General features: G+C 43.1%; 1 protein-coding gene across 2 annotated transcripts; it reads left to right on the forward strand.

Moving 5' to 3' along the window:
* The first annotated feature begins 1173 nt into the window (after window positions 1-1173).
* C6H7orf57 (chromosome 6 C7orf57 homolog) lies at window positions 1174-26750 on the forward strand. 2 transcript variants are annotated; one of them, XM_055347358.2, is made up of 8 exons: window positions 1174-1308; window positions 1886-2041; window positions 6948-7133; window positions 9100-9208; window positions 12103-12259; window positions 15516-15613; window positions 18165-18385; window positions 25683-26750. In XM_055347358.2, exons 2-8 carry the CDS (start codon window positions 1987-1989, stop codon window positions 25727-25729), a joined length of 873 nt encoding a protein of 290 aa, XP_055203333.1. In that variant the 5' UTR covers window positions 1174-1308; window positions 1886-1986; the 3' UTR covers window positions 25730-26750. The 2 variants fall into 2 exon arrangements, with proteins under 2 accessions (XP_055203333.1, XP_055203334.1); XM_055347359.2 differs by having other exon boundaries at window positions 1223-1308; window positions 18213-18385.
* Window positions 26751-27261: the final 511 nt, after the last annotated feature.

Consider the following 27261-nt stretch of genomic DNA (forward strand, 5'->3'; position numbering starts at 1 on the left):
TTCTGATATTACCTGTCTCCTGCTAGATTTCTAAGGCTATACTCGTGTAACAGAAACAGACTCATGTTCAGTTCAAGTTGTCAAATACCCACCATTATGAAAAGTCTTGATTTAAAAAAAAATTTTCAACAAGAGAAAACCAAGGGTGCTAACTGTTGCTGCAGTCGTTGGAACAACAGGATTTCTTTGAATGTTCTCTGTATCAACTTATCCCCTCAAACTCTCACAAGGGGTTACCACCGGGTAATTAGCCCTTATTATTTTTGCCAGGGTGGTATAGGGCTTTCTCGGTATCAAAAGTGTCTCCTACTGAACTGTGCCATAGCTGTTGGTGTCTACTGGCCTCACCAAGCATATGCCAGATAGATAATCTTCATTCCCGTGAAGCACCACTGGTAATATACTCATTGTACTTTCTGTAGATCTCAAAATCCAGGCAGGCAACAAGTTTACACTTAAGCCAAGTGTTTGGAGTTCTAAACGCGATTCCATATAAATATGGTTGAGAGCTTTAAAAAAAGTCTCTCAACTTATAAAACAGAAATATTCCCAAAAAATAAGATATAAGGAAGAATGTTCACATGATAATTTTATTATCGACACACAATTTCCAAATACTTATTAGTCTTGGAAAAAATGCATTAGATGAGAAATTTGCAAGCAAATTTGTCTAAAATTAAGGATTCCTTTACTAAGTGAATCATTACTCCTGCATCTCATTAGTAAATTCTTTTTATGTTTTATTTTTGTATACTGGTGGGGTGTTTTGTTTTGTTGTGTTTTTAGGGTGAGACAGTTATACTTATTTGGAAAACGTGATGCATGTCCCCAATTTTTCTGGACCGCTCTACAGTAACTGTGGTTCCCAGCCAGAGCGGCATGAGGAGGACTGAGGCCTGACTCTTTCCCTGCGTCCACGTCCCCACGCACCCAAGCCCCCACGCCCCCACACCCCTGCAACAGTAAGGCCCTGCTCTCACCCCCGCTGCGTCCCGCCCGGGTCCCCGTGGCATCGCTGCGCTGCCCTGCCCTGGTCCGGCTCTGGGCTACGGGCAGTTGACAGGCGGCGCCCGCGCTCCGCTTCCGGCCCTGATTGGCCCACCCCTGCCCCTCAGGCTTCCCCTATTGGCTGAGAGTGCTCCCGCCGCGCCCGCCGGTTGGCCGTTCAGCCGTTGCCCTGGCGACGCCGATGTTGTGGTTCCGCGGCGCGCTGGGAGTTTGGGTTTGGTTGGCTGCAGCCAGCCAGCCGTGTAAAAACTCCAACGCCGGGCGCCGCGGGCAGCACCCACGGAGACCCGCGGGGAGCTGGTGAGCCTGAGCGGGCTGGAGGACAATGGGGGCGCCCACTCTGGTCCCGGGCCTTGTCCACTGTGCGGAGCTCGCAGTGCGGGCAGTGCGCGCCGGAGCTGGAGGGAGGGGACCACGTTGTCGCCGGGTTGGGATGAGCATAGGGCGGGATCTCCAAGCCGGCCCAAGTCCCGCGGCCCCTTGGTTACCTGTTGCTTATCCTCTCTGTACTTGCTGTGTCCCAGGCGTGGACGTGCCTGTAGTGGATACCCGGCGTGACGTGCCCCCTCTGTGTGCCCCGCACGCACGTGTCTCTGCTGAATACCCCGCGTGAATGTGCCCCTGCTGTGTACCCGGAGTGCGTACGTCCCTGCTGTGTACCCTGTGTGGACGTGCCCTGCTGTCTACCCGGCGTGCGTGTGTTCCTGCTGTATACCGGCGTGATGTGCTCCCTTCTGTTTACCTGGCGTGGACATGCCCCCTGCTGTATACCCTGCATGGACGTGCCAGCGCTAGGCGATCGTAAGGCGCCTGCAGGCGTGTCAGGGCGAGGCGTACAGACCGACCCAGACGGGGCGCGCGGATTTTGCTTTTGCAGCTGCAGCTCCTGGCAACTGGTCAAGCAGGCAGCGTCCAGCGCACCCGCGAACACCAGGTCCCGCAGCATCTGTCTTTTCCCGCAGCGTGCAGCGCCTGACCATGAGGAACACAAGCAAGGAACTTCAGGGCGCCACGCACCGCTATGCTCCCTGCGGTGAGTGCGCCCTGAGCGCGTCCCGGCCAGAAAGAGCTGGGTGCGTGCACTCTGCTTGCTAGACACGCTGTGGACCCAACGTCCTCTATGTGGGCTGGAGGGGGGTGTGAACGATGGAGGACCAAGTGATAAAACTAACAAGTCAAAGAAAGCCACGAACTGCTCCTGTGCCTGAGTGTGAAATCAAGACTTAAATATGAGTTGGGGGGAGTCTTGTTTTTCTTTATTTTCAACAAGAGAGAACCAAGGCTACCTATCTTGGTTCAATCTGGAGCAACAGGATCCCTTGGAAGTTTTCTTTGTCATAGTTCAACCCTATACAATTCTCACAACTGCGTTCCTGAATGTTGACCTGGGAAGTTTCTTCTCTAGCAGAATCCCCGAGGTATTTCACTGAATCCCTAGCCCTTGCTCCTACTTTAGACCCCAAGCAAGTTAAATATACATTCTGGGTTTAGTGTCTGGATACAGGAAAAGGAATTCAGTGAGGTTCATGTCTTCTTATGTGCCAGGGTTTGAAGTGAAGGAGAGGGGAAGGAAGAAGAAGTCTTGAGATGCTGTCTTCTGGTTTTTTTTTTTTCTTTTGCTATTGCTTTTTTATTTGTGAAAGGCTGTAGGAGGGTAGAGAAGAGGGTCCTGGGGATCAGCTGGGACAGCTGAGTTGCAGCTGGTCGGCACCCTGGAGCCAGCACATCTGCTCAGAAGTGAACCAAATGTGACCCTTCTTCATACTCTAAACATGCTGCCAGCCCAGAGCTCTACCTTGTGACCACTATTGAAGATAGTGTGGCCATGCTGGGGATTGGAAAGGGGACAGCACAGAAGGCCTGGCTGATTTGCCTTTTCCCAGTGGGCTCTGGAGCCTTTATGTGACTTCTGGGTGCCTTCTAGTGACCTTGTCTGTATGAACAGCAGTAAGGAACACTAACAACTGCCAGGCACTGTTCTAAGTGCTTTATATTAATATACACTAACTCATTTAACCTCATAACAATGCTACAAGGTAACATTACCCCCATTTTATAGAGTTTGGAGTAATTTGCCCAAGGTCACACACTTCGTAAGTGGCTCCACAGCTGTTCTGTGAGGCCACAGCAGCCTAAAGCAGGAGCCTGTGCCCCTGCGGGTATGTGAACATATAACACACTGCCTTGTGCCTTAGAGACCAGAAGAGCTGGGGGATCTTCAGTTCATCTCATAGACTGTCACAGACTGTGTTTCCTCACTGATGAAATAAGAGTACTAATATTTGGCAAACGAGAAGGCAGGGAAGGCTATATATATATAAAAAATCTATAGGATAGTAAATGACTGATATTGTACAAGTGCCAACAATTTTTTGCATGATAAAAGCTGAGATAACTCTTAGTCCCTTTAACCCTCTGTGTGTGTGTGTGTGTGTGTGTGTGCACGCGCGTGCGTGTGCGTGAGGTGGTCACAATTGGTTCTTACTGATCCGGGCCCTCATTCTCTGAGTGCCTCCTTTGTATGCATTTACAAATGGCCAACCAGATTCGAGTTCAGTGCCTGTCCACAGCTTCCAGTAATGAGAAGAAGGTAGAAGACACACTGTTCTCTGGGGATTAATTAGTAATCAAAACACAGAGCGGAAAAATAATGCAACAATCAAACGTCTTCTCTCAAATAGAAAATATTTGAACTGAATATGATCAGAGTATGAAGCTGCTAAATTCTCTTATTCATTCTTAAATTGATTCTCTGTGATCTTTTGTGCAATTCTTTAAATCTTTTCCAATTTTTTTCTTTCCTTTTCAAAACCATATAGTGTTGATTCAGCTATTTAATGTCTTTTACATACTTAAAAGATTGTCTGTATTAAATATCATCCATTAAAAATTCAATGTCTAAGCTTTTAGCTTTAAAGGATGGTTACTTCTCATTTCTCTGTGCTCACATAAATCAATTTATTCAGTACTATTTTCCTGTGCATCTACTGTATTAGTCAGCATTCTCCAAACCAAAATAACCAACAGCATATCCATGTCTATCTTTCTATATACATATACATAGATAGATAGATATATAGATAGATAGATAGATAGATAGATAGATAGAAAGGGAGAGAGAGATTTGTTTTAAGGAATTGGCTCACATAATTGTGGAGGCTGGAAGGTTCGAAATTTGCAGTGCAGACCAGCAGGCTGGAGACCCAGGGAAGAGCTGATGTTGCAGTTTGAGTTTCAGAGTGGTCTGGAGGAAGAATTTCCTCTTTCTGGGGGATCTCATTCTTTTCTCTTAAGACTTTCAATTAACTGCCCACAAAAAGAGTCAAACTCTGTAAAATATTTAAAGAGATTTATTCTAAGCCAAATATGAGTGACCAAGGCCTGTGACACAGCCCCAGGAGTTCTTGAGAATATGTGCCCAAGATGGTTGAGTCACAGCATGATTTTATACATTCTGGGGGGACAGAAGTTATAGGAAGACATCAATCAATACATGTAAGGTATACATTGATTCAGTTTGAAAAGGTGGGATAACTCCAAGTATGTGTGCGTATGTGGGTGGGGGGTGGTTCCAGGTCATAGGTGGATTTAAAGGTTTTCTGATTGGTAATTGGTTGCAAGTTATTATCCAAAGACACGGAATCGATAGAAAGGAGTGACTGGGTTAAGATAAGGGGTTGTGGAGACTAAGATTTTTGTCATGCAGATGAAGTCTCCAGGTAGCCAACTTCAGAGAGAGTAGATGTGAACATCTCTTATCAGACCTAAAAAAGTGTCAGACTCAGTTAATTCTCTCCTGGATCAGAAAAAGAGCTGGAAAAGGAAGGGGATTCTCTACAGAATGTAGATTTTCTCCACAAGAGACAGCTTTGTAGGACCATTTCAAACTATGTCAAAGAAATCTATATTGGGGTAAAATATTTCAATTTCTTTCAGGACCTGCTATCTGTCATGTGATGCTATACTAGAGTCAGGTAGCAATTTGGTCTCTGACTGCCACAAAGAGTCTGTTTTTTCAGTCTTAAGATCTCTGTTTTAATGATAATGCTGGTCTGCTGTGCCTGAATTCCAAAGGAAGGAGGGTATAAGGAGGCACGTCCAGCCTTCCTTCCCATTATGGCCTGAACTAATTTTTCAGGTTTACTTTGGAATGCTCTTGGCTGAGTCGGGGGATTCATTCAGTCAGCTGGCGGGTGGTGGGGAGCTTAGAATTTTATTTTTGGTTTACTCTGATTGGAGGAAGCCCACCCACATTATAGAGGACAGTCTACTTCACTCAAATTCTACTGTTTTTAATGTTATTTTCATCTAAAAAACTTCACAGCTAAAATAATGCTTTACCAATATCTGAGTACCATGGTCCAGCCAAGTTGACACATAAAATTAGACATTATACCTACCCAAGAAGAGGATATTGTGTTAGACTCTGAACATACGGCCCCTGTGACAGTACGTTCTGATAAGTGCTATTGAATACACCCAGTCACTTGTATCACATTAATTGCATCTTTTGTATCTGACATTCTTCCTGGGTTTTGTTTCTAAAGTTTTCAATCAGGTGTGATTTTTTTTTCTTATATTTGGGCATCTGGTTAATCAATTTCAGATTCAAATAGTTACCTAGAACCTCAGTTGTCTGAGTGCCCCAGATCTCTTCTCTCTGTGGGGGTCATCAATAAACACTGATAACCCAGGTCCCTGGGATTTTGCCAACTCACTTGACAGAAACTCCCAGTAGGACTCCAGGGAGTCTCCTGGGTGGTCCCAAGCCGGCCTGCAGGGCCTGTCCTGGATACCCTCAGCTCAAGGCCTTAGGGAGCCTCATGGCTTCACCAGGCCCATGTTCAGCTCCTCTGTCCACAGCACCTTTCTGCATGGGCTCCAATCAAGAAGGGAGGATGGACAGAGAACCGCTCTCTTCCTCCACTCGATTGTGCCTGGCTTCTTCGTGGGACCTTTGACAATAGAAATCACACAATCTACACTCACTGTGTTTCAACTTGATCTTTCTCAAAGGAGCCACACCCAGTCACCTCAGGAATCTCTGAATCTCCAGCTGAGACGTTTTTCCATAACACATAAGTCACCTGTTTCCGCCACTTTTCAGGAACCATCTAGACCTCTGGCCACCTTTCACAGCCCTCTTTGGCCTCAGGCATAAGCAAAGCCATTATGATTGAAAACAGTAATTACATATTCATAATAATGAAAGGGACAAGGAGAGAGGGAGAGGGAGAGTGATAAGGTGAGATGAACTCTCATGTGGGGAGTCTGGGTGGAGAGAAAGGGAGAACTCACACTGTACTCGCTCGTATGGAGAGAGGCTGCTGAGCTGATTCGAGTGCCATTGCTCGGTGGACAGGCCTCTTTGACCACTCCCCAGTCCTACCTCTTCTCACTCTTGTGCTATCAGTAAATGTGTTCAAACAGGCTGTTATTTCTGTGACAGAACTTAGATTTCAGTATTTTTAACATACTGAATTTAGCAAATCTTGGTCAACATTTAGTCATGTATTCCACAGGCTTACCCATAACGTTTTAAGTGATTTGGGATTTTTCAGGAATGTATATTCCCCAACATAACCAGAAATACAGTTGTCTTATTTTTATGGAGGATTAGGAGAGAGAGACAGAGACATCATGGGGCTTGGGTACCTCCCTGGGAAGCGAAAGCACCCATGAAAGAGGCTGAGCCCTAGCAGCTTTCCCCTTGATTGGTGCCAGTGGTGGCATCTTGGTGGGCAGTAGAGACTGGATTGCATGGCTGGTGTTATGACTCACGTCAGTAACCCAGAAGAGGGCATTTTCTTCCTTGCTAATGGGCTCTGTGGCTTGCACTGCCCCGCCTGATGGTGTCTGCATAGAGATACTCTGGTAGAGGCCTAGAGGCCACCCCGACACACAGCAACAGTGTGGCCCTCCGCCTCTCTCCTCTATAGATTGGTATTACCACGTCCCAGTGAAGCGCTCTGAGAAGGCCGTAGATGCCCCACCAGCGTCCCAGATCCCAGGTCTCAGCAATTTGGGAGACTCACACAGCGAGAACCTGCCTGGGACTCGGAGATACTGGATAAAAGAAACAGATTCGGAATATGTGAAGCTCGCGAAACAAGGCGGCAGGCCCGGTGAGCCCCCTCCTGCCCTGTTCAGTGTGGCAGCCTCGCGGGCGGTGAGGGGGGCGTTTGTTCCTAATTTCTTCCATATAAAAATATTACTATAGAGTCTGTATGTTTAGCTTAGGGCCTTTGGAAAGCTAGGTTAATTAGGTGTAAGGATGAGCATGATCTCCAGGGATGAGCTAATTTTTATGATGCTAGGATAAATAGGCCAAATTCACAGAATTTCCTGTGTAGGATATTTCTTCTGAGTAATGCCTTTGCGATGATTCAACCCTTCCCTCACCCACTTTATATTCTAATTACAAAGAGAATCTCAGGAAGTTGCCTCCAAGAGAGAATCTGTCTTTGCATGCTACCAATTCTTGTCTAATTGTGAAAAGGTTTTGTTGTTTATTCTCATTGCGGCTTGTCCTTTGTATGAAAACTTTTAGAAAATGAAGACCATAGAGGAGTTTCAGTATGACACTGATGAGGACCAAATTTTGATACATGATTTAATTGAGAAAGTACTGCTTAACTATGCTAAAAACTAAGTTATTTGAGCTCAATAGAAATTACTGATCAGAGTCTAAAATGTCTCAGAGCCAGCCTTGTGGTCAGTGACTTGGAGAGACACTAACCTTTTTTCCCCTTTAGCTGCCATTACCCCTGTGGGGATTGTCAGAGAGAAAATGGGAAGCAAAATGGCAACATCTTTGCTTTAATATTAAAAAGCCTGGACCAAACAATTTGATGGACTAGGTGTGATGCTCAGAGAACAAGACCTAGACATTTTTTCTTAGATTCACCTCCTCCTGCTGTTGGTTAAAAGAACATTAAGGGGACAAACTCTGAATGTCTGTAAATCAGATAAAAGAATTGCATCAATAGTAGTTTCCTGAGTGTGATCATCGTGCCATGATTATGTCAGGAATGTCTTTTGGCAGCATCCGCTGAGGTATAGGGGGAGGACTGGGCATTGTGTCTGCAACGCGCTGCCCAGTGATTCTGAAAACAATAACGACAACAAAAATAATAATGAGAGAGAGGGACAGACAAACAGAGAAAACATAAAGCAAATGTGGTAGAATATTGTTTGGGGAGCCTAGGTCAGGGTATAGGGGAACTCATACTATTCTTACAATGCTTCTGTAAGTCTGAAACATTTAACAATGAAAAGTGCTTTAAAAGTAAAAAAAAAAAAAAAAAAAAGAAAAGTTAAAATTTTCTTACTGATAGTAATAGGTCAACCAAAGTTGTCTGCTACTGCCACAGGCACTGTTATCATTTTGCTGTCCTTATGATCAAGAAAGTCAGTTCTTCCCACTCCCCGCCTTTTGAAACCAGGGGAGGGAAGTGTGGGGAGCTAGAAAGCAAGTGGGTGAGTCCGGAGCTGGCCTGGGCCTCTGAGAAGGAGGCTGTGCTCTCTGTGCCTCTCAGGGTTGGCTCCAAGGTGACTGTGAAATCTCCCAGGTACCTTTCAGGGGCTTGTATCCTACTTCCCATCTGGAAACCTGGAGGTGTGGCTTCTCCTGGAAATGGCAGGGGTGGGGTTAGGGACAGCTCCACAGTGGCAGAGGACAGTCAGACTGTCCTATGCTAGGAGAATGGTGTGGGGGTAGCTGAGGATGAGGGAGCCAGCATGTGCAGCCCCTGGAGACCTGAGCAGTGGAGGGATGGGCCCCCTCCAGGAGCTGGTAGATGCTGGCCTGCATAGATGCAGCTCAAGACCAGGAGCTCTGTCCAGATCTGCAAAGAGTGAGATGTGGGGAGGCATACAGGATGTCCCTGCCTGAGCACAAAGCAGGACGCCCACCTGTCAGCCTGTGCAGAGACAGGTGAGGATCAGGGATGCTCTGTTAGTCCCTGGATCCCAGAGGCAACTACAGGGAGACCTACAGTTCGCCTTGTAAATTGAGCCTATCACTGGCAATGCTGTGCGTCTGTGTAGGAGCGGCGGGGTGTCTCACAGCCATGTCATTTTCTCTTTGAGATTTGTTGAAGCACTTTGCCCCTGGAACCAGGAAAGGCTCTCCAGTGGCCTACTCCCTGCCAGACTGGTATATCCACCACAGCAAGCCACCAACAGCCAGCCAGCAAGAGTAAGTACCTTAAAGCACTCACATTTTCGTTTATCTTTACAGGAAAAAAATAGCCCAATTTTAGTTTTAAAAATACAAATGTCTAATACTGGTAGCAAGCATGTGATATGACAACTTCAGGTTCTCTTTTACAATAGCCTGCTCTTTGAGGGATGTAGCCTAAGTTGTCAGAAAACCAGAGTTCTGGAAACCTGTGGCATTTTGTGCCACCCTAGAGTCGTGTGTCTTTGGGCTCCTTCTCGGTAAATTGCACTGTACTGTTACCGGCGGGTCTTCGTTCTTAGAGCTTCTAAGATGGTGACGGGCTGCTTCCAAGATGGTGGTGGGCTGCTCTCAAGATGGTGGCGGGCTGCTCTCAAGATGGTGGCAAGCCTTTTGTTCTCTGACCTGGGGTTCTTGGCCTCACGGATTCCAAGGAATGGAACCTTGGGCCATGCATGAGTGTTATAGCTCTATTAGAAGCTGTGGGTCACGGAAGAGAACCGTGGAACCCAGCGACTAGTGTTCAGCTCCATTAGGAGGAACCCGGGCACTTAGCTGCGCAGGAACAATGGCGAGCCTCTAGCCCGATGGGGAGCGTCAGTGGGTACCTCGCTGGATCAGAAGTGCAGCGGACACTCCAAAGGATCCGGAGAGGTGGAAATTAGCGGCGGGTCTGCAACGGAGGCGATCAGCAGTGGTGGACTGTGAGTGAAAGCTCAGCTCAAGCCGGAACAAACACAGACCAGAAGAGTGTGCAGTTGCAAGATTTAATAGAGTGAAAACAGAGCTCCCATACAATGGGAGGGGACCCAAAGGGGTTTGCCACTGCCGGCTCAAATGCCTGGATTTATATCCGGATCATTGTCCCTCCCCCTGTGCTCTCAGGCAATAGATGATTGACTATTTCTTTACCTCCCGCTTTTAGCCTAATTGGTATTTTAGTGAACTCTCTTTACTACCTGATTGGTCAGGTGTGAGCTGAGTTACAAGCCCCATGTTTAAAGATGGGTGTGGTCGCCTTCCCCACCTAGGCTTAGGAATTCTTAGCCGGCCTAGGAAATCCAGCTAGTCCTGTCTCTCAGTAGGACTGACCACATCCTCCTGATGTAGAAATAGCAGCCTATCCCAAAGGGTTCTCATTAAGGACAAAAGGCACTAGGTAAAGCTAGAAATACATGAAATCCTAAATTTCTATGTTCAATATTGAGTTATGGGGAGCCATCGTTCCCATAATATTTGAAATGTCTAAGAAATTTCTATTTGTGGACATGCAAACTTTATCTCCAGAACCACCTCTCTTGGATTGAGAGGTAAAATGAAAAATCATTTCAGGCCATTTCCCCATTTTTTTTGGCTTGAAAATAGGACTACCACAAATATATTTCCAAGTGGTTATTCGGTGATACTTGAATGTTCTGCACACTGCCACATGGACTTTTTCTTCCCTTCCTTCTGCTTTTTTTCTTCCAGACTGTTGGTACCCCTGTCCCTTTGCTGTCTCCTCCCACCCCATATGTCCTTACCAATTGTCCAAGCCTTCTAGGATGATCTACTTCTGGGGCCTTCAGTGTTTTCCATCCTCCTGGGACCTTGTCCTCCTCTGGACCGCAGACCACCTGCTCCAGGTCCTGGGACAGGCAGAGGATGTGAAGAGTGGGAAGCTCAGGAGAAATCCTTCCTTCACTGAAAATCTGGGAACCCAGGAGCTATAACTTAACATGCTTTTTTTTTAATTGTCCCTCCCTTTGTTGTTTTCAATGCTCATCTGTCTCTGTGGGCTTTTTCCTGCCGAGACCACATCAGAAGTGGGAGGCCTGGGGAGAGGTGCCGCTTTTCACACCTGTGCTCCCTGAGCAGCTCAGCCACACTCAGTGGCTTCTCTTACTGGGTATCTGCGTCCACCTTCCAAGCCTGCATTTCTAGCCTCTGACCACTGCTCCCTGGCCTCTTCACTCGCTCTCTCGGAGGCCCCCAGCCACCTCCTTCAGGTGCTTTGCTGCAGTGGTGCCCAGGACCCCACGCCTCGACCTTGCCCTTGATGCCCACTTTGCAGCTGGAGCCTTTTTTCAGCATCCTGGAGCCCTGAACAAGTACAAATGAGGAGCAGGACATGGGGGCATCCCTGCAGCTCCTCAGACACTGCATGGGGGGTTTGTGTTGCTGTGTCAAACTTGAATCCAGTGTTCTTCCCTGTTCAAACCTGGTTATGTGTACAGATGGTACCTTCAGGGATCTGAAGGCTGAAGCATTCTAGTGCCTTTGGATGCCCCTCCTGTATGCGCTGCGTATATGGGAAGACTGGTTGCTAGTTTAAATACCCACATTAAAAATGACCATCCAACAGGAAACAGAGCATATTATTATTATTTTAAATGAACATGTTAAATGGTAAATGTTTAGGGGTGTTTAGCTATTTTAAGGGGTCAAAGTGGTAGATGCTATTCTAAAAGAAATAATTATTTTATAAGGTACGTTTTATAAATTCATATTTTAGTATATCTCGTTTTACTAACGTTGAGACCTTGTGATTTCTGAGTGGGCCTCCTGATCCTGGGATGCAGGCCCTGGAGGGGTTGGTGTGTTGTTTAGCAGGCACAGGAGGGAAGGGCCCGTCTGTGTTTTCAAGGAGGATGAGTAGTGCTGATGTCAAGAGAGATGGAAGAGAAGAGAATAATGGAGGGAGAGAAAGAGAAAGAGAGGGAAAGAAGAAGAAGAGGAAAAGAGAGAAAGAGAGAGAGCAGGAGAGGGAGAGAGAGGGAGAGAAAGAGGAGAAAGGAAAGGAGGGAGACAGTGAGAGAAGGAGGGAGACAGAAGGAGGGAGGGAAAGGGAGAGCCAGCGATGGAGATGGAAGGAAGGGAGGGAGTGGAAATGGCTCTGAGCACCAGGCTGTAACTGCTGTCTGTCCTTGCAGAGTGCGGGCTGTCTCCATGCCGGATTACATGGTTCATGAAGAATTTAACCCCGATCAAGCCAATGGTAGCTATGCATCCAGAAGAGGGCCCTTCGACTTCGACATGAAAACAGTTTGGCAAAGAGAGGCTGAGGAACTTGAAAAGGAGAAAAAAAAGGTGACGGGAGCCCATAAGTAGACGGCATCCGCATCCGCTTTGCTTCTGTGGTCCCGAGTAATTAAGTGCTGTGATGTTAGCTGCTGGTGGCGTCTTATGTTGCTCGTGGCATCGGCCACGTGCTCTGTATTTTAAGTTTGGATCTACTAAAAGGCAAGCAGGCACCATACTATGGTCTTTTTTTTTCTTTTTATGAATAATGACTTTAAGAGGTAAGATTTCTTTTTGCTAAATGATTTATAGATAGTTAATGCTTATCTAGAGGAAAACTGGCATAGCACTTCTTATCAGGCCAATATAGAAAAGGAATTTTATATTTAGTCATCCCATTTCTGAATATTTTCATTTAAGTATTAAGAGTTTTCTGGGATACTCTTTGTTGATAATAAAGGAAGAGAAGATGAATTCTCTTCTGTATGAAGTCCGGTGGTGTATTTGATCACAAAGGAGTGACTGGCTGTGCAGTGAAGCCTTCTCAGAGGATGTGTATTTTAAGAATGCAATGGAGAAAGTTGGAAGCAATCTTGAATTGCCAGCTCTGTTGTTGGGAAGTCTTGATGGGAGGCCCTTCTATCCCCTTTCCTTGGTGCTGGAAGGAACAAGAGCCAGGCCTTCAGCTCCGCCAAGGGCTCAGTGTTGCCCGGGGCATCAGCACCAGGTCTCAGATTAGTCTCAGTTCTTGCAACTTCAGGGTTTGTGAGTGAAACGGTGAAGTTCATATTACAAATAACAATAGTGTTTGATACTGAGAATAAGAGTGAACACTGTTGTCACCTGATGGGTGATCATTTTGAGCAATGAAGAGACTGGATGTGTCTCAGCTTACGCGGAAGTTGTTGTGAACTATTTATGCCTGATTCCTAGGCTGTTGCCTCAGCATCTTGGTTTGAAGGGAAACCCCTCAGTTTATTTTGGGGACTTGAGTAGCTGAACACCAAGTGGAATGTCAACTGGCTGCAATGGGCCACATGCTTTTTCTTTAAGATCTCCATGTCCAGCTGTGATTCGGATTTTGGGTTGTTTCCATGATCTGTGCAAAGGCATTAGACCTTTTATTGTTGTTTTTTTGTTTTTGTTTTTTATTTTATTTTTTTAATTAGAGAGAAGTTCTCGCTCTGTCACCCAGGCTGGAGTGCAGCGGCATTATCATAGCTCACTACACCCTCAAACTCCTGGGCTCAAGGGCTCCTCCTGCCACAGCCTCCCGAGTAGCTAGGTCTACAGGTGCATACTACCGTAGACACTCAGCCAAAATGGACCATGTTAAGAATCAGATCTATCTCTTAGTGTTGCGCAAGTGACCAATTACACTGAGCTACAACCTCTAGTGATAAATGAACCTTTGGATATTAACCGTGGCTACAGCTCATTTCTACAGAAACCTTAAAATGCTAAATGCTGTATCACTCTCAAATCAAGTGGGGTTTTTAAGTTAGTACCCATTTACAAAAGGTGTGCTAGGAGCTACACAAAGTTCCTGAAGCCAGCCCTTCACTATGGGGAAGGAGATAGGATGACACGGGGTGGTGGTTAAAGACACACATGCTGAATATTTAACAGGTAGAGGGACATGGTGTTGGGTAAGGTGCAGGGGATGAGCACTGCATCGGGATGGGCTCTGATTTCCCTAATAAGACAACACCATCACCGCTTTGGTATGAAGGTCACCTATGAGTGATGATCACATCATGGGCGTGGGCCAGCTGACAAAGCGCTTCCTCAGCTGTGCCCTGGCCCCACACGGGACACATGGTGGACACTTGACAAGACTTAGGGCACATATATTGCCTGTTGGTTACCAGCATTCCTGGGGGTCTTGCTCACCTACAGGGTGATCGGGGGATCTTGTTTCTTTGTTTTGAATAGCCATCTTTTCTTCCTATAATTGTTAGCAATACCTCCGTGGATTTTGTTTGCTTGGTTTTGTTTTTTCCCGTTTTCCCATAGCATGTATTTCTATTTCTTTTAATAAGATACAATTTACATAGAGCGAAACCCACCTTTTATAGAGAACTGCTCCCCAGGTTTTGACTAAGGCGTCCCTTGTGTACCACCACAGCTGTCAAGGAACATATAGCAGTTCTGTTGCCCCCAGCATTTCTACCCCTCTTTGTAGTCAGCCCCTCCCCTGCCCCTTGCAAGCCCTGATCTGTTTTCAGTCTTTATAGTTCTTCTGGACAGAGCAGGAACATCGCCATCTTGGACAAGCCTCTCATTCTAAAAGTTCACCTTAAAAAAAAACCGCCTAAATCCAAGGGGCATCAGCCTAATGGCTAAGGTCAACACGACCATGAACCATAGGTAACATCTCCAACCAGAAACATTCCAAACTCCTCCCTGACCAGAGACATGGTAGCTCCTAAATAAGCTCCCTCCAGCCAGGAAGATGCCAGGCCCGAGTTAACCCCCCTCCGGGCTGAAAGATGTCTGCCCCAAGATAACCTCCCCTCCTCCCAGAGAGATTCCAACCCAGCCATGAACTTCTCCACACACATAAACATTCCAAGCTTCTGATAAGCCCCCTCACCCCAAAACTGATATATACTTTTAGTCTGTAAGAGAAAGTGCTCCTGACCACAATCAGCCAGGAGCGCCTCTCAGGTTTTAACTAAAGAAAACCTGTCTTTGACTGCCACGCCGCATTTCGTGTTTCTTTCCTCTTTCTTTAATTCTTACACTTCCTTTTCCAGAATGTGAAATCAATGGAATCATACAGCATGGCGTCTTTCCTGCTTGGCTTCTCCCATGTGGTGTAATGCATTTACATTATGAATCTACATTACATACGCATGGCCATGCTGTTCTGAGTGTCAGTAGTTCATTCGTTTCTGTTGCTGAGTTTCATTGGCTGATCATGATACAATTTGTTTATCCATTCGTTTGTTGGTGGACATCTGGGTTGTTTCCAGTTCTGGGTGATTATTACAAAAGCGTACAGGTGCTTTTGTGAACATATATTTTCATCTGGGTGTGGGAAGTTCCTTCAGGACCAGGCTCTTAGTTCATTGTTTTTCCTCCTGAGCAGATGGCATCTTTACTCGAATATAGCAACTGCTTTTGAGTTAGTGATAGTCCCTTTTACGTAACTATTTTGTTGAATGAGATTATTGAATTATATTTTATTGTGAGCATTTACAATGACCATATTGAAAGTCCAGCCTATAAGCTTTGTATCTTTGCTACCATTAGTGAGTTTTCTTCTCTAGCTGTTGAATGCTTTCCACTAACTCAAGGTTTTGTGTGTTTCCTCACACAGCTGAGGCTACCGGCCATTGACTCAAAGTATCTGAGCAAAGCAGGCACCCCACTTGGCCCTAAGAACCCTGCAGGAAGTAGACTCTCCTTCCCCCCCATGTAAGTGCTTGAGCTATGCCCTCACTGTCTGGACTGGGTTTGGGTTTGGCCTTCCGTCTTTCATCCGGTGATGACTGCGCCAGTGACAGCATCCACACAACTTCCCGAAGCCCTGTCTGCGGCCTGGCCTGGCTGTGCCTGTCGCCTCCTCACTGTGGTTTCTGTTCCTTCCTAATGTCATTTTGCCCCTGTTGAACACATCTGCCCTTCCAGGTCATGCTTGCTGCAGGTTGGCAGTGTGGAGGCTCTGCTTCTCCATCAGGCTGTGCCCTGCCTGAAGCACACTCCCTCCTAGATACCACCCTCACCACAGTTCACGGGGACTGCTTGTCCTGCATGTAGGGGCCACCAGGTCCTGACGTTTCTGTGTCCAAGGCCTGAACTGAGGTGTCCGCGCCTTGTAAGTGTGCTGGCTCTGTTTCCAGTTGGAAGATATAGCAGACACACTGACATTTGCTGATCCTCCAGCTGCAGAGTGAAATCCCTGAGGCCTTAGGTGTCTTCTTACTCTCCCAGAATCCAAGTTTAATGCTAGGATAAATGTTATTAATTACCTGACTAATTCTTCAAACAGCTTCTTGTCCAATGGGGAAAAAACAATCAGATACATTGCATTGTGACAAATGCCATGAGAGCACCAAGCTCAGAGGGAAATATACATGTATTCATATGTGTTTATATATATGTAAGTATATATGTATACCTAGACATGTATTTATAGATGTACAAGAGAGAGAAAATAAAGCATTAGGAGTGGCCTTGATAACAAAGTGATTGAACCCCTCCTGGGCGCAAGAAATCCTCCCACCTCAGCCTCCCAAGTAGCTGGGGCTATATGCATGCACCACCACACCCAGCCAATTTTTTATTTTTTGTAGAGACAAGGTCTCACTATGTTGCCCAGGCTGGTATCAAACTCCTGTGCTCAAAAAATCCTCCTGCCTCTGTCTCTCAAAGTGCTGAGATGGAGGCTTAGAGAGAACAGGTGGTGGGCTGCTACTGCTCGAGCTGAAAGCTCACACTACCTCTACCGTGTCAAACTGCCCTGTCACTCTTCAGTGTGGGTCAGGATAAGACATTTGAAGATGCAGTAGATGGTGAAAGGCTAAGCTAACATCAAGAAATGACTGGAGACAAACCTGTGTAAGAGAGTAAAATAGCAGCAGATAATCATTGATAAGGACAAGAAAGAACCAATAAGAAAGTAATCATCACACTTTTTTTGAGATGGAGTCTTGCTCTGTTGCCCAGGCTGGAGTGCAGCGGTACGAACTCGGCTCACAGCAGCCTCCACCTCTCAGGTTCAAGTGATTCTCCCACCTCAGCCTCCCAAGTAGCGGGACTATAGGTGCCTGCCACCACAGCTGGCTAATTTTTTTTTTTTTTTGGAGACAGAGTCTCACTCTGTCCCCCAGGCTGGAGTGCAGTGGCGCAATCTTGGCTCACTGCAAGCTCTGCCTCCCGGGTTCATGCCATTCTCCTGCCTCAGCCTCCTGAGTAGCTGGGACTACTGTGTGGGCTAATTTTTTGTATTTTTAGTAGAGATGGGTTTTCACCATGTTGGCCAGAGTGCTCTCGAATTCCTGACCTCAAGTGATCTGCCCGCCTCGGCCTCCCAAAGTACTGGGATTACAGGTGTGAGCTACTGTGCCCCCCTCCCTCCCTCCCTCCCTCCCTCCCTCCCTCCCTCCCTTCCTTCCTTCCCTTTCTTTTTCTTTCTTTCCTTCCTTCTTTCTCTTCTTTTCTCTTCTCTTTCTTTCTCTCCTCTTTTTTTCTTTCTTTTTTTTTTCTCTCTCTCTTCTTTCTTTTCTTTTTTTTCAAGACAGAGTCTCGCTCTGTTGCCTAGGCTGGAGTGCAGTGGCACGATCTTGGCTCACTGCAACCTCCGCCTCCCAGGTTCAAGAAATTCTCCTGCCTCAGCCTCCTGAGTAGCTGGGACTACAGGTGTGTGCCACCATGTCCAGCTAATTTTTGTATTTTTCGTAGAGATGGGGTTTCACCAGGTTGACCAGGATGGCCAGGATGGCCTCGATCTCTTGTCCTCGTGGCTGCCTGCCTCGGCCTCCCAAAGTGCTAGGATTATAGGCTTGAGCCACCGCACCCAGCAGTTTTTTATTGTTGTTGTTGTTGTTTTGTTTTGTTTTGTTTTTAAAGGTAGTTCTGAGCAATCCATTACTATGAGGGAAGGGCGTGGTGTTTTCTTAGGAAGGCTTCCCTGTGAAATACTAGAATTATTACTAATTCTTAATTGACTATCACAAAGAAAGATTTTGGAAGCTGAACTAAACATGCTCTCATCCCTGTACAAGGGATGCTTTGACATGCACTTGCTATGCTTAAAAATGGAGACAGTAAGACAGAGAAGCAGAGGGAGAGACAGAGGGGCATAGAGAGATAGAGGGAGAAAGAGAGAGGGAAAGACAGAGAGAGAGAGGTTTGTTAGGTTTAAAGGGACAGTGACACCTCCTATTTGGTGTGTTCACGGAATACTGCTTCTGCTTTATCATTAACCCTTGTACTTAAGTTTCACATTACTTTTACTCTTTTTAAGGCCTGGTCAAAAAAACAGTTCACCTACCAATTTTTCCAAACTCATTAGCAATGGTTATAAGGATGAGTGGTTGCAGCAGCAGCGAGTTGACTCAGACAAGAGGACCCCGGAGACCTCCAGGGCATCAGTGTCGTCTCAGTCCCCACGAGACCTGGAAGGTCCCCAGGATGCAGCCAGGCTCCAGGACGCAGAGGCTCCTGAAGGTCCTGAGGACACCCCAGGTGAGGCACAGGCAGCCATCTGCGTTTACTGGAGGCTTGGTTAATTGTGATGCAGCAGCTGACGTTCTTATCACATGATGCGTCTCGTAATGAGAAATGAGTAACCCAAAAACCATGTGAAAACGCCCACAGAAGTACTAAGGTTACAGATAAGCAAGAGGGTAATACATGTTTTGCTCTTTCCTCTTTATTCAAATGAATAGCGGAAGTCATGACTTTTGGGGTTTTACATTTTCTTTTATTTGTCAAAAATTTTGACAGTCCATTTGATACAACAAACAAATAATATACCAAATAGTATCAACTTTTAATCTTCCAGATCCAAAAAATGTTGACCCTAAAAGGACTTTTGCATAAGCAGCCGGTACTTTTTGAGATCACTTCTTAAAAAGCTTTGAAAATAAGTCAAAATTCAAACTTAAAATTACTCCATTATTGGCATGTCTTAAGCTTTGAATAATTTAGAACTTTCTCCACAATTAGATGTTCAAAGTACCATATTAGTTTTTATTTATTATAATATTTTATTTTATTTATTTATTTTTTGAGACAGAGTCTTACTCTGTTGTCCTGGCTGGAGTGAAGTGGCACAATCACAGATCACTGTAGCCTCGAACACCTGGGCTCAAGTGATCCTCCCATCTCAGCCTCCCAAGTAGCTGGGACTATAGGCATGCACCACTACACCCAGCTATTTTTTTATTTTTCATAAAGACAAGGCCTCACTATATTGCCCCGGCTGGTCTCAAACTCCTGGGCTCAAACAATTCTTTTGCCTCTGCCTTGCAAAGTACTGAGATTACAGGTGTGAGTCACTGTGCACAGCCATTCATTTTTATTTTTAATAGTACAGAAAGAATTCATTGTATTTTTTCAACACATCCATCTTAAAGCCTATTGACATTGTGTTCAGTATCCATAGCTCTATTAATTATTGACCATTTGCTTCTGGGAAACCTGTTTTTACTCTTGAGGCTTGAGCTCTTTGATTAAGAGGAAAGATGGCGTGTTATACCTCTTCAGACATTTGAAGTGTTTGGTGTGGTGTGGTTATTTGTAAGTGAGGTCACCGCTTGCCATTCCACACCCTGTTCCTTACTGTATTTGTTGAGCAAGATCTGCCACTTATTGGCCAACTCTCTCCTTTATTATCCTGGAGGATGAGATGGTGACAAGTTCATACTCAGTGTTGTTAAAAAGCACCCTATTGGCTAAGCACGGTGGCTCACGCCTGTAATCCCAGCACTTTGGGAGGCCGAGGCAGGCAGATTACCTGAGGTCGGGAGTTCAAGACCAGCCTGACCAACATGGAGAAACCCCGTCTCTACTAAAAATACAAAATTATCTGGGAGTGGTGGCACATGCCTGTAATCCCAGCTACTCGGGAGGCTGAGGCAGGAGAATCACTTGAACCCAGGAGGCGGAGGTTGAGGTGAGCCGAGATTGTGCCACTGCACTCCAGCCTGGGCAACAAGAGGGAAACTCTCTCAAAAAAAAAAAAAAAAAGTTTGTTGCCCTATTGAACTTTACAATGTCAAGAGTGTTTTATGACTTATTGTTGTTTTAAGTAATACAGAATTTTTATTAAATCTTTAAGTAATTATGACTTCTTTTAATACTTGATCTGTTTCATTAACCTGAACAACGAATGTACTTTTTATTACCGAGTCTTCTCAAAGTGAGTACTTATAAAGTAACCAGCACCAAAACACAAAAAGTCTTACACAAAAAAATTGATGGACGTAGTCCTGCATTCTGAGACTACAGCCTCTAGGCAGCCTGGAATGTCCTTCTCCAAACTGCATGCATTCTGACTACAAAGCCTGTGCCATGTATGCTTTAAAAAAATCAGAGTTCCAGAAACTTAACTTAGGGAGAGCAAAAAGAGGATCGCTTACACAATTACAACAGGATTATTATTATTATTATTATTTATTTTATTTTTTTTTTTTTGAGACGGAGTCTTGCTCTGTCGACCAGGCTGGAGTGCATTGGCGCGATCTCCGCTCACTGCAAGCTCCGCCTCCCGGGTTCACGCCATTCTCCCGCCTCAGCCTCCCGAGTAACTGGGACTAGAGGCGCCCGCCACAACGCCCAGCTAATTTTTTTGTATTTTTAGTAGAGGCGGGGTTTCACCGCGTTAGCCAGGATGGTCTCGATCTCCTGACCTCGTGATCCACCTGCCTCGGCCTCCGAAAGTGCTGAGATTACAGGCGTGAGCTACCGCGCCTGGCCTATTATTCTTTTATTCATGTTACACAAGCAAAAACATACTTTAGTTCATGGACACACATTGTATTACTCGTCATGTGAGAGTCATACTGGAAAACATAAGTAAAAAGCCATCGGAGACTCCAATTTATTTTTTAGTTTACTTTTTATTTTATTTTAAATCGACAAATAATAATTGTATACAACTATGGGGTGCAATGCGATGTTTTGATATATGTATACATTGTGGCATCATTAAATCAAGGTAACTAAAATATCCATTACCTCAAATACTTACCCTTTTTTTTGTGGTGATCACACTTAAAATCTGTTCTTTTAATGATTTTGAAATATACAATATATTATTATTAACTTTATTCACCTTGCTGTGAAATAGATAATTAAAACTTAACTCCTCCTGTCTAAGGGAAACTTGGCACCCTTTGACCAACTTCTCCTCTTACCCCATCAACTACTGCCCCATCCCCAGCACCTGGTAACACATTCTATTCTACTTCTATGAGTTCAATTTTTTTAGATTCCATATATGGCTGCAATTATACAGTATCTGTCTTTCTGTACCTGGCTTATTTTACTTAGACTAATGTACTCCAGGTTCATCCATGTTGTCACAAATGACAGAATTTACTTCTTTTTTAAAGGCTGAATAGTGTTCCATCATGTATATACCACATTTTTTTTCCCTTATTCATCTGTTCATGGCCAGTGAGGTTGATTCCATAGCTTGGCTATTGTGAATAATGCTGCAGAAAATTTGGGAGCGCAGATGTAGCTTTGTGACATACTGATTCCATTTCCTTTGATATATGCCCAGCAGTGGGATTGCTATATCATACGAGAATTCGATTTTTAGTTTTTTAAGGAAACTCCATGTTTTCCATTATGGCTATTCTAATTTACATTTCACCTTCAGTATGTAAGGGATCCCTTTTCTCCACATTATCATCAACACTTGCTTTTCATCTTTTTGATAATAGTCATTTTGACAGGTATGAGATGATATCTCATTGTGGTTTTCATTTGCATTTCCCTGATGATAGTGATGTTGAGCTTTTTTATATATACCTGTTGGCCATTTGCATGTCTTCTTTTGAGAAATGTCTATGCAAGTCCTTTGCCCATTTTTAAATTGGATTATTTGTTTTTTTGCTACTAAGTTGAGTTCCTTATACATTTTGGATATTAACCCCTTATCAGATGTATGGTTTCCAGATATTTTTTCCTGCTCTGTGGCTTGTCTTTTCATTTTGTTGTTTGTTTCTTTTGCTTGCAGAAACTTTTTAATGTAGTCCCACTTATTTTTCCTTTTGTTACTTGGGCTTTTGGTGTTCTGTCCAAAAAATCATTGCCCAGACCAATGCTGGGGAGCTTTTTCCCTATATTTTTTCTATAGGTTTAGCATCCCAAATCTGAAAATCTGAAATCAAAGGAAATGTTCATTGGAACATTTTGGATTTTGGATTTTTGGATTTGGGATGCTCAACCAGTAAGTATGCAAATATTTCAAAATTTAAAAATAATTGAAATCCCAAACACTTCTGGTCCCAAGGATTTCAGATAAAGGATACTCAACCTATAGCAGTTTTACAGTTTCTGGTCTTTTGTTTAAGTCTTCATCTATTTTGAGTTGATTTTAATATATTAAATGAGATGAAGATCCAATTTTCTTTCTCTGCATGTGGATATTCAGTTTACCCAGCATCATTTACTGAAGAAACTGTCCTTTCCCTCATTGTGTGTTCTTGGCACCTTTGTTGAAAATTAATTGACTGTTAATGTGCAGGTTTATTTCTTGGTTCTATCCACTGATCTATACTTCCATTTTTATGCCAGTACCATGCTGTTTTGCTTACTCTAGCTTTGTAATATATTTTGAAATCAGATGATGCTATATATCTGTGTGTTTTTTTTTTTTTCTGTTTGCTCAAGATTGGTTTGGCTATTCAGAGCCTTTTGTGGTTCCCTACAAATTCTAGGATTTATTTTCTATTTCTGTGAAAAATGTCTTTGGAATTTTGATAGGGATTGCATTGAATCTGTAGATTGTTTTGGGTAGTATGGACATTTTGACAATATTAATTATTCTGATCCATGTATGTAGGCTATGTTTCCACTTATCTGTGTCTTCTTCAATTCATTTCATCCATGTTTTATAGTTTTCAGTGTACAGGTCTTTCACCTCCTTGGCTAAATTTACTCCCAAGTATTTTTTAATGCTATTGAGAATGGGATTGTTTCCTTACTTTCTTTTTCAGATCATTTGTTGTTAGTATATAGAATGCTACCAATTTTTGTCTGTTGATTTTGTAGCCTGCAACTTTACTGAATTTGTTTATCAGTTTTCACAGTTTTTTGGTGGAGTCTTTAGGGCTTTCTATATATAAGATCACATTGTCATCAAACAGAATATTTCACTTGTCTCTTTATAATCTGAATGATTTCTATTTATTTTTCATGCCTAATTGCTCTGGCTAAGACTTCAGGTACTAAGTCAAATAGAAGTGGTGATAGTGAGCACCCTTGTATTTCTCCTGATCTTAGAAAAAAAGCTTTCAGCTTTCACTGGTGAATATCATATTAGCTGTGGGCTTCTCATGTATGGTCTTTATTGTGTTGAGGTACATTTCCTCTATGCTTAATTTGTTGAGAGTTTTTATCATAAAAGGATGTTGAACTTTGTCAAGCACTTTTCCTACATCTATTAAGGTGATCATATGGTTTTCGTCCTTCATTCTATTATGTAGTATATCACATTCTATTAATGTAGTATATCACATTTAATGATATATTATGTAGTATATTAACATTCTATTAATGTAGTATATCACATTTAATGATTTGCATATGTTGAACCATCCTTGCTTACCAGGGATAAATTCCACATGATCATGGTTTATGATCTTTTTAATGTGCTGTTGAATTCGGTTTGCTAGTATTTTGCTGTGAATTTTTGCATCTATGTTTATCAAGGAAATTGGCCTGTAATTTTCTTTTCTTATAGTGTCCTTGTCTGACTTTGGTATCAGGGTAATGCTGGCCTCATAAAATGAGTTTGGAAGTGTTCCTTCCTTTTCAACTTTTTTGGAACAGCTTGAGAAGGGTTAGTATGATTTCTTCCTTTACATGTTTGGTAGAATTCACCAATGAAGCCATTATGTCCTGGGCTTTTCTGTGATGGGAGAGTTGTTGTTTTTTTTTTTTAACTGATTCAATCTCCATACTCATTCTTAGACAGTTCAAATTTTCTATTTCTTCATGATTCAGCTTTGGTGGATTGTATGATTCTAGGAATGTATCCATTTCCTCTAGACTATCCAATTTGTTGGTGTATAATCCTTCACAGTTGTCCTTTGTGGTCCTTTGCGTTTTGCAGTATCAGTTGCAATGTCTCCTCTTTCTTTTCTTATTTTTTTCAGTCTTTTCTTTTTTCCTCTCTTAGTCTAGCTAAATATTTGTCAATTTTGTTTATAATAAAAATACTACTCTTACATTTTTTATCTTTTCTATCTTTCCTTCTGCTAACCTTGGGCTTAGATTATTCTTTAGGACCTCAAGTTGAATATACAAATACAGCAGGTACAGAAGATCACCTTCATAAGATATGATAAGGGTTTTATTATTCTGCATTGTCTTAAGAAGATAGAATTTACTTCACCACTGACAAAATATTACATATTAACTGATCAAGGGACGATCATTTGGCATTCATATAAATGTATAAACTTTATATTGCAGGTGTTATGTAATCTTTGTGTTTATATTACCAGCAAGATCTGTTCAATTTTGAAGAAACCTTTTAACGTTTCAAATTAATGAAAGCCTAAATAAGCAGCAAAGCCCCTAAGAGCTGGAAGAATCGTCATGTGGAGAAGAGGATCTGCTCTGCTTAGTTTCTGGATAGCTGAGGCGGGGGTCACTATGAAATGCCTGCTCCCACCTCTCAGTATCTCTGATGTCAAGGCTAGTGCTAGAGCTTTTGACAACCACACTCTCTCCACTGTCAGTCTGACCACTATTTTCCTTCCTGTATTTCATTTCCTCTTCTTTTTTCCTATTTCCCCTGCTGTCCCTCTTGGTTTTAACTTTATAAGCAATAGGCAATTTAGAAAGTGCCTTTTTTCCTTCCAACTAGACATCTCTCCACTTAGAGTGTGTTGCTATAACTTTCTGGAGACTAATCTTGTCAAGGCTTCTTATTTTATTTTTTTGAGACAGGGTCTTGCTCTGTTGCCGGGCCTGGAGTGTAGCGGTGCCATCATGGCTCACTACAGCCTTGACCTCCTGGGCTCAAGTGATCTTTCTGCCTCAGCCTCCTGAGCAGCTGGGACTACAGGTGCATGCCACCATGCCTGGCTAATTTTTGTATTTTTTGTAGGGACGAGGTTTCACCATGTGGCCCAGGCTGGTCTTGAACTCCTAAGCTCAAGCAATCCACCCACTTCAGCCTCCCACAGTGTTGGGTTTATAGGCGTGAGCCACCACACCCAGCCTAAGGCTTCTTCTTAATGTTTCTTTCCCTCCATGAGACACAAGATTATTATTATTTCTTTATTGCAATTTTTTTCAGCTGTCCTAGATGTTTTGACGTGCCCTAAAGCTGGGCATTAGGAAACTGGTACACTACTGTACTTTGAGAGGGTCAACATTAATGAAGATTGCAAAAGGCTTGGGAGCAGGGACACGTGCCATGCTGAGGCTGACAGACAGCCTGAATTGCCCCTCTTCTCTACTCGCCTTGCCCAGGCTGTGCTCATACTATTTATTTAATAATTCTTATCGGTGTGCTTATGTCAGCAGAAACTTTCCACCATACACAGGCAAAACTCATGAATTGAACTGTTTCCAATGGGGCATTCTCTTCTGGTCTACCAGTGCAAAAGTTGTAATCTTGTGTTTCCAATGTATTATTTATGCCAGGATCATAAGCTCAATTTTTATGTAGGCTTCAGAAATAATCCTTATTAATAGCTACAAAACTATGTGTTTTCTTATATTTAAAATTAATGTTTTTTAATTTATAGAAAATGTCATCTTTGTCTACTCATTTATTTACTTTGTGTTGCAGGCCCAGAAGAATCTGTATCTGCATCAACACCAGCAGAGCTCAAATAAATCCTGATGCAATATGTATTTAGGATAATTTTTAAATGGCTAAATATGACATGACTGTATTATAGCTATATTTCTGAGGCTCTTTTTGTATTTTATTAATATAGACTCTCATTGAATAATTTACCTTGCAGCAGATTTGACATTGCTGCATAGAAGGGGCAGGTGTTGGTTTTTGTTTCTTGCATTTCTCTGGGATGTGAAACACTTGGCTAACAAACACAACTAAGGCCTCTGGTACCCTCTGCCCTGCTGGCCTGGTGATGTCCCAGTGTCTCAGAACTGATCACTTGCTCCTCCTATTGTGTGAACCACTCTTAGCAGGCATTGCTACTGGATTCTTAACTAGAGAAAACTTACAGAACAGGTGTTAAGCCTTTTCCAATATTTAGTATTGTAGTCTTCATAGAAATCATTTCTAGTTACAAAAAAATTTAACTCCAGAATATGGTGATACAGTTTATGTTAAGAAAAATATTTTAATTTATTATGCCATGAATTTATAAACATTTAATATAAAACATTGTAACATTTGCTGTTTTAAAATTTTTGCTATTTTTTCACAAACTGATATTCAAAATATTAAACATTTGTTATTTTGTATAAACCTTTAAGTAAAAATATGCTGTTTTAATATTTAATTTAGTAGAATTAACAAAAACTTTTTAATAGTCAAACTGAATTACCTTGTTTTATAAATGTTAAATTGTTTATATTTAAGTAATTAGCTTAAAAATATAGTTTTATGTTTTGTACATTAATTGATTAATAAAATAATTTTATGTGGGAATGTTTTCAAAAAGCCAAATAAAGCCACAGATATTTTAGCTTCTTTCCCAGAATAAACTTATCATGCATTTGCTTACCTAAAATTTGTTTCAAATTAGTTCTCTATATGAGATACTTAATCGAGCATATATATTTATATTCATTGATCAAACTGATATGCTACAGGAGAATGTATGCAATGTGTAAAAAATGCAAATGGCTGTATGCATTGAATAAAAATAATATACAATTATAGTAAGAAGTTTGTTTTTTCCCTTTCCTATTCTCTTCCTTTCTCTATATTCTCTTCCTTCCTTACCTCATTCCCAGACACCCCCCCCCCACCTTAACAAAAAAGTCATCAGGAACAGATATCAATAGTGTAGAATGCTTCAATTCTTTGTTTAGATTATTATAGTAACAGAAACCTGTGGTTTAGGAAAAATGGGGACAAAATATGGAGTAAGGACCAGTGATCAAATTTAGGCTCCACCTACAGTAGCCAGTGTCGACCTAAACAACAAGCAGAGAGGCTGTCTGAAAGCAAATGGTATTTATTTGGGAATGAAGCAGTTCAATGCAAATATAGTAAACCACGCACATATAGTAAACTGCACACATATTCATGGAGGTCAAGGAAGACAAAAATAGGGAGGATTACATAATTGTTTTGACATAATTATCCTTGACTATAATGATCAATAATGAGGGTGATGCCAGTCCAGGTTTGAACAGGCAGTGGCTGAACAGATGTCCTCACAGAAGTT

This window comes from Gorilla gorilla, chromosome 6 (assembly GCF_029281585.2).
Source record: "Gorilla gorilla gorilla isolate KB3781 chromosome 6, NHGRI_mGorGor1-v2.1_pri, whole genome shotgun sequence".
Classification (NCBI taxonomy): Eukaryota; Metazoa; Chordata; class Mammalia; order Primates; family Hominidae; genus Gorilla; species Gorilla gorilla.